Below are 8,118 nucleotides of genomic sequence, written 5' to 3'. Positions count from 1 at the left end.
ACCAACTCTCATGCCGGCCGTAAGCCGGCTATTTCTCGTCTGTGTCTTTACACATCTGTTCTTCTCGGCACTGAATTTGTTTCTCCGATCACGTGTTTCATTTTTTTTTCTCATTTTTTCCTTCTTTTTCCCGCGCACACTTCCCATTTTTTTTTTTTTTTACTGCTGCTAATCTCTTTGCATACTAGCTATCCTTCGCTTCTGCTGATGCTTTCTACAAGCCCACACGCACAAGTTAGAGAAACGTTGATGAGCATATAACTTGGCTTTTTCCTTTTTTCATTTCTCATCAGAATAGTATTTTTATTAACGTCCCTGTTTCTTGCATTTATTGTCCTTGCACGAAGGTATCAGGACACAAAATATTTTTTATAATACTTCTGTCTGTCTAATCTGATAGCCGCTTTCACTTAGAAGATATAATTGGCAATCTTTTAAATTTCTCTTGTTTTGGGGGGTGTTTTTAAATGTTATCTTCACTTTTTTCTCGTTATATACTGAATGTTTTTTAGTAAAACCCATAAAAGATATGTTCCTTATTCCATTCTAAACACTTTTCTCTTTTTGATGATTTCAAAATATTGCGTCTGAAAAAGGTTATTTAAAAGTTCTTGTTTTGAAATTTAATTTTAAAAAAAAAAAATTTTTTATTATTAATCTTTGTTTTTGTTTTTTGTTTTTTGTTTTTTTCAGGTTTTGGAATGACAACGCCGAGTACGCGAGGCGGGAAATTGGTTCTGATTTTCTACGGATTTTTCGGTTGTGCGGGTGCCTTCCTATTTTTCAACTTATTCCTTGAAAGAATAATCACTTTCTTGGCGCACATCCTCAAGAAACTACACGAGAGGGGTCTGCGGCGAAAAGAAGGTCTCGACTCGGACATACACAACAGCGATCGACGAGGGTCCGTCGTTTCAGAGGACAGTCTGGACGCATGGAAGCCGTCAGTCTACTGGGTCATGCTTATTTTGTTGTTAGGTGCCGTGTTGGTTGCCTGCTCTGCTTCCGCTATGTACCAACCTGTTGAAAACTGGACTTATTTCGAGTCGATCTACTTTTGCTTCGTCACGTTCGCAACTATCGGCTTTGGTGATTACGTTGTTAGCCAGAAGACGCACTACGACTACATCGTTCTTTACCGACTCGGCAACTTTATATTTATCATTATCGGCTGCTGTTGTATTTATAGCCTTTTTAATGTTGCTTCAATAATCATAAAACAATTTTTAAACTGGATTTTACGGAAGCTGAACTGCCGGTGTCAATGTCGCAGGGAAATACCCACGTTTAGGTCAAGGAGGAACGCCATCACACCGGGACTTAGACAAAGCCAGAAGAAATCGGAAGGCGTCAATGTGGTGGACGTTGATTACGATAGTGACAGCGAATATAGACGCAATTCCGGCGAGATGATCTCCATGAGGGATTTCTTACAAGCAAAAAATATTAATATCGCCATGATGCAGAAACGTTTGTGGGAGACGGCACAGCGAGGAATGATGGAACAGAGCCAGTCAGAAGTTGGCTTTCAAGGGGGAGTCGGACCACTAGCCATTTTAAACAGGAAACTTGGCAAAGACGATATCTGATGACAAATGGTCGGAGATGCTAAGAGAGTTAATTTTTTATTTGAAAAAACAAATCAAAGAAAAAGAAATAAAACGTTTTGGAAGCGTTTTCATTTTTTGAAAAAGGAAAATTAAGCGACAAGTCTAGAATCCAAAATGGCTGCGGTGAGGATACTGGTTATTACTGTAAGGTCGCTTATTGTTTAACGAAAATATCAAATCTGATTTGAATTGATGCCATGCCTAAAATACACGAGCGCACGATATAGCTTACGAAGCTTTATTCAACTTAGAATTACATAGATAACTATTTTTAGTTGTCTATAGACCAGAGAGTTCTTAGAGAAAGACATGAACCGAAAATGACTCATATTCCACGAAACAAGCAAAAAATAAAACTATAAATAAATGTTTCGGATTTTTTTAGATGACGATTGCTAATGTGTATCATTTTGATTATTAGGACTACTAATCTCATGTTGAATTTTATTTCTCGCAACGTTTTTTGGCCGATGTAATCTCCGACCTTCTTCAACCGCATTCTGCTGAACTTGAAAATCTTTATTTCGAACTCAGAAACTCGAACTCAGAAACTCACACGAAAACTGGAACTGAACCTTTATTTTATTTGCTTACATGAACACGATGTGCAAAGGATAAAGGTGTTAAGTACAATCGATTCTAAATGATAGTCGTCTGTGAGTGGAAAGTTCGATTCTCACTACAGGCAACACTAAGAATAAATCAAAATTACTTAAGACATCAATATGGAATACGGGACGAGAACAATGTCCCCTCATTGATTGAATAAAGAGTTCAGTTGGAAATACCGTATAGATTCCTGAATTCGATATGAAAATTCTCGCGATCGACAAGATACATGTGAAGAAGGTCGTAGGTTACATCGGCAGAAACGTTTTCAGAATAATATCCAAGATGAGAACAGTAGTTTGTATAATCTAAATTATACAAAATATAAGAAAACTGTTTTAAGCAGAAAGAAATGGATGTTTTTTACATGTGTATCTGATGAGGGTAGATGAATTAAGGCTTACAGAATCCATCAAACGACAAGCAAACCAAAAAAATGGAGCATTTTTACTTTCTCTGTAAAAATACATGTAATAAAAACACGTGAAAACTATACAACTTATGGAGCTTCATTCAGTTTAGAATAGCTTTGTATATGCATATATAACTATCTATAGTTATCTATAGACTAAAGAGTTCTTTTGGCAAGGGAGATTATAGAATCCAACAAGGGAGGTAACCAATGATATCACAGCATAAACCGGCAACAAAACTGAAGTGGCCAGAAGTTATCATATGAAAAGAAATATTTAAAAGCGAAATAATCCTAAATACGAAAGGTGTAATGGCAATAAACATAGCCAAAACCTAATTTAAATGTTTTCAAAAGTCAGTGGAATGGATTCTGAGAAATTATAAAGACTCAATTGAAGAAAGAGCGAAAAAAATGGAATTGACAGAAAGGATGCAGACGATATAAAAATATTAAGTTATTTCGGGATCATGACCAAAACAGTTACAAAAATACTTAATGTTTTTAAACAAATCCATCAAATCGGTAAAAATACAATTCACACTGAAAAAGTCACAAACAAAAAACACATAATTTATATCAAACGCACTGGAATTAAATTCACTACTGTACATGGCTCGTACTTTTAATATATTAAAACGATTTTTAAGTTTATTTTAACGGTAAGAGTACAGAATAGTTTACACACTAGAACTCGTAAATAAGCAAAAAATATAAATAGTTGTGATGTGTGTAAAAGATTTGTAACATTTTTCAACGGTAAAACTCGTTTCCACGCGTTAAATATATAGAGAATTTCATTTTAATGCGTTTAATATAAATAATGGCTTTTACGAGTTCTCGAGATTTAAATATTTTTGTACTTTTACCCCCAAATTCTGATACGGTACCAATTTTAAAATGAAAGACACGACAAGCTTAATTTAAAGTTAAAGGAAACAAAGATAACAAGAAATGTTCATGTTTTAAACAAAAAATAAAATAAAAATAAAAAAATGAAAAAATTTTTAAATAGTTTTGTTTTATAGATGATATAAATTCCAAAATTAATTCAAAATAAAAGGATGAAATAATTTTTGTGAATTGTTTGAAAATCATAACTTAACGTGATCTACACAAGAGAAAAGATTATTTTGATCGACGAATCATACCTAAAAATATGAGTACATATAAACAATAGAACACGATATGTCGCTTATGTAACTTAATTCAGCTTGGAATAGCTTAGTATGACCATTAGTATGACTAATAGGTTAAAGTAGTTTGCTTGAAGCATTGTTTAATGTGTATATAAGAAGAAATTCAAATTTATAGAAGGCAGAACAATGCAAATGTGTGACAGATAAACTCAAACTGACGCAACTTAAGATATACTGGTGGAACCAGCTATGCAGTTTCATTTTTCTTAATCCAATTCTTGTGTACATATTTATAACCATACATATATGCATATGTTTTTATCCAATTCTTGTGTATATGCTTAGCCATACATATATACATATACATACGCTTTTTTGTATACAATATTTTACATGTAGGATGTTCTTACTTGCGTCAGGTGGTGCGTCAATGATGCTATATTTCGAGATGTCTTCCCTTCGTCAGGCGTCTAGTTTTCTATGGACTAGAGAGTTCTTATAGAAAAGGAAAAAGTCTAAATAAAAGTAATCCTGCCAAACATGTTTTGTTTAAAAAGAAAAGTAGAATAAATGAAAAGACAGTTCATCTTTTAATAATGAATAATGACAGGCAAGTTTTCAAAAATAATTATATGAAGATTATTAAATATTGAATGTATATGTGTGTATGTATGCGTGTGTGTATGTGTGTATGTGTGTGCGTGCGTGTGTGTGTGTGTTTGCGTGCATGTGTGTGTGTGTGTGTGTGTGTGTGTGTGTGTGTGTGTGTGTGTGTGTGTGTGTGTGTGTGTGTGTGTGTGTGTGTGTGAATGGTTAATAATAAGTATTTTATCGAAGTGTCTACCGAACTTGGGGTTAATAATAGGGTTAATTGATTACATTTTGTTTTTGATTTATATAATGAGGAAGATAATTGCGGTTATACACGGGAAGAAAGATAATACTTAGTATTATTTTACTTACTGTGTTTATGTATAAAACAATTATTCTCCGCATTATATAATTTCCCCACTTTATGTAAATATGTTTTAATGATTATACGTTTTATCAGTTATGAAATCATAGGGACTTTCCAATTTCTATTATTATTTCTAAATTTAATACTTACAGTAGTTAGTAATAATAGTTAATTTATAAAAACGAGTCAAATATTTGTATGTACTACATTGCTGGAAGCATGAGTTTTGTGTGTGTCCTTCAATTTGCACGACTACTGCTTGTTAGTAAATATTTATGGAAATATATTTATGCCGCAGATATAGAAATTAATCAACCAAAAAGACATTTTTATTCATTGCATTTTATCTGGCAACCTTCCCAAGTGAAGGCATATTAATACAAAAAAAATCGCAATAATTAATGGCGTAGGCCTTTACTATCACGAGTAAACCATCATTTTTCATACATTTAACATTACGATGAGTATCACGTCTAGTTTATTTGAATATTTTTTTTTATCTCACATGATATACCACGGCATGATTGCTTATTCTATTGCGAATCATATTAATCAATAATTCCATATATTCAATATGACGGGTACTTGGCAATAATAATAAAAATCCGTATTATTCCGGACTTCCTATCCATGACGTCATATTCTTACACGTAGCTCTAAGACTAACCTAAACTTCTAATTGAAATTTCTGCTTTTCTGCTTAATCTAACCTTATGCGGAAAGTTCATCAACGCTCACTATCGCTAAATATTCGTAAATGTTTGATATTAGCTGCGTCTTCATTGGAATGTAAGTTACCTAATGCATTATCACCAGAATGGCGTTTAAACATTTGGAGAATAAAGTAAATAATACGTATTATCTTTTGTGGGAGGTGTATAAAATGTGGGGGTGTATAAAAATTACAACGGTAAAACTTATCTTTATATTAGAAGCTATCAAGCTTATAAAAATCTCATCATACAAGATAGAACAATTAACATGCGACAACAATAATTTACAAGTTTATTAATCCATCAAATATTCAAACAAAGAAATCAAATTAAATAATGGACCGAAACACATTGGTTTTCAAAAATATCAAAACCCATTAAGGATTATTCTTTATTTAAATTTCTTGCTTGAATATTTGATGGCTTAATACATATTGCAATTTATTCGAATTTTATGTTATAATCAATTATGTGTGTGTGCGCGTGTACAGGGTCATTGAAGCCATACCATACGTCATACTATATTTACTACGTATATATATATATATATATATATATATATATATGTGTGTGTGTGTGTGTGTGTGTGTGTGTGTGTGTGTGTGTGTGTGTGTGTGTTTTATGCTAAATTATCCGCGTATAATTCTTGATTTAGACATGTACGTACGATATCACTCTTTATGAATATTCTTCAGGGGAATAATTCGTGAAAGTAGAGTTCGTAATTAAACTTTTGTATAAGCTATATCGCCTGAAGAGGTCTCTAATTACTTGTAACTGGCTGAGCGAAACATGCTCATGAATGTGTGGCGACATATAAATGCTCATGTAAAATAAATAAAAAGTATATATTGCTCTACTTCGGTATTGAGCACTTTTGTATGAACCTCGTTAAAATGTCTTTGGTTGCTTCACCTGTGGAAAATATTAACCTAGGAGATATATATATATATATATATATATATATATATATATATATATATATATATATATATATATATATGTATGTGTGTGTGTGTGTGTATGTTTTGAGTGATGGGATGTATGAAACAGGATTTCATCGGAAACAACTGTTGACCCCTTGAAGAATATTGGTATTATTGTTTGTTTATGTAAGTAAAACTATTCGGCGATCCGAGAGATTAATCGACTTACTGACAAAATAATGTTCCAACGAAGGACATTTTTATAGTTCTAAAGGTTTTAAAGTAATTCGAAGACTATATATATATATATATATATATATATATATATATAGAGAGAGAGAGAGAGAGAGAGAGAGAGAGAGAGAGAGAGAGAGAGAGAGTGATTTTCAAATTTCATAACTTATTGGCTAACGTCGTCCGAAAATAATCTCTTCACAAAAGAAAAATACATTAATATGCGCTTCTAATTGTCCTACTACTTGCCGGACGGAAATTAATAAATGACTCATCGAGTTTTCTGTATTTGTTTTGTTTTATTTATTCAAATGTTGATATCATACACGCACACACACACACACGCACACACACACACACCCACACACACACACACATATATATATATATATATATATATATATATATATATATATATATATATATATAAACCAATAACAGTATAGTTACATTCTTAGATCTGCTTTGTTGTATTATTTTTCATGCAAAACACCTCCTTCAGTATGTTAAAATATCGATACATGTTTTATAGATCCGTTTCGTTATACAGAAATAATCGTTTATTGTTATGTCACAACTGAATATTTTCGTGCATATACAAAAAAAAATCGAAATTCGTTTATATATGCGCTGTTTTTATATTTAATATGTATAGAGCTCCTAAGCAAAAAGAAATTGTATACACAAAGAATAAATGATAACTGGAAAAACATATTTTACGAAAAGACACACACGCATACACACACACGCATGCACACACACGCATACTCACACACGCATACACACACATGCAAACATAGATTTTTTTAGCGTGCTACAATTAATTATTCAGCGCATTTATATATTTATGCATCTGCAAGGAAGTTAAAATTTTGAAAAATTACAATTCATAACATTTATTTATTTATAAAAATTATCATTTCCTTATTCCATAGATTTTCAAAGGATGTTCAGAGGATAGAAAGCCCGTTAGCTTTTATATAAACTAACTATATAATGCGGCTGTTTAGCATAAAAATCGAAAGCTCCAAACAAATAAGAGAAAAAAAATGCTAAAGATTTTATTGATAAACAAATCAATAAAGGATTTCCAACTTGTAGTCCACGTATGAAGATATATTAAGGCAGTTACAAGATAGAATAAGGGAATAAGTATCTATATTATATAATCATTGTTTAAAATATTCAATGCTTTTAATTGTAATCTGCAAAATTGTTAATCCCTTTCATATACCAATGCTCTATCTCGAATATTGAGCATTTTTATCTCGATAGGATTTTCCTGTGAATATTTGTATTAATAGCTATATATCCACTTTAAGATTTTAAATTTTAAATTTAAAAACTCTAAACATATATATATGCTTCAAAAAACACTCATAACATTTAAATATATATATATATATATATATATATATATATATATATATACTTGTTTTATTATGCAAACATATTTCTGTCCTGCATTGAGCACTCTTTAATAATTACGAGAGTTTCATTGAATTTACATTTAGGAA

General features: G+C 31.6%; 1 protein-coding gene across 1 annotated transcript; it reads left to right on the top strand.

Moving 5' to 3' along the window:
* Positions 1–697: 697 nt before the first annotated feature.
* LOC145260313 (potassium channel subfamily K member 12-like) lies at positions 698–6,885 on the top strand. Its single transcript, XM_080118200.1, has one exon. It carries the CDS (start codon positions 702–704, stop codon positions 1,587–1,589), a length of 888 nt encoding a protein of 295 aa, XP_079974326.1. The 5' UTR covers positions 698–701; the 3' UTR covers positions 1,590–6,885.
* Positions 6,886–8,118: the final 1,233 nt, after the last annotated feature.

The sequence above is a fragment of the Euprymna scolopes genome, chromosome 36 (genome assembly GCF_053919585.1).
Source record: "Euprymna scolopes isolate OS-2025 chromosome 36, ASM5391958v1, whole genome shotgun sequence".
Classification (NCBI taxonomy): Eukaryota; Metazoa; Mollusca; class Cephalopoda; order Sepiida; family Sepiolidae; genus Euprymna; species Euprymna scolopes.
Note: the sequence above shows the minus strand (reverse complement) of the source record. Positions and strands in the feature narration are given on the sequence as shown.

Excerpts from the sequence above, each read along its gene's own strand:
- LOC145260313 (XM_080118200.1), top strand. The coding sequence starts at position 702 with ATGACAACGCCGAGTACGCGAGGCGGGAAATTGGTTCTGATTTTCTAC.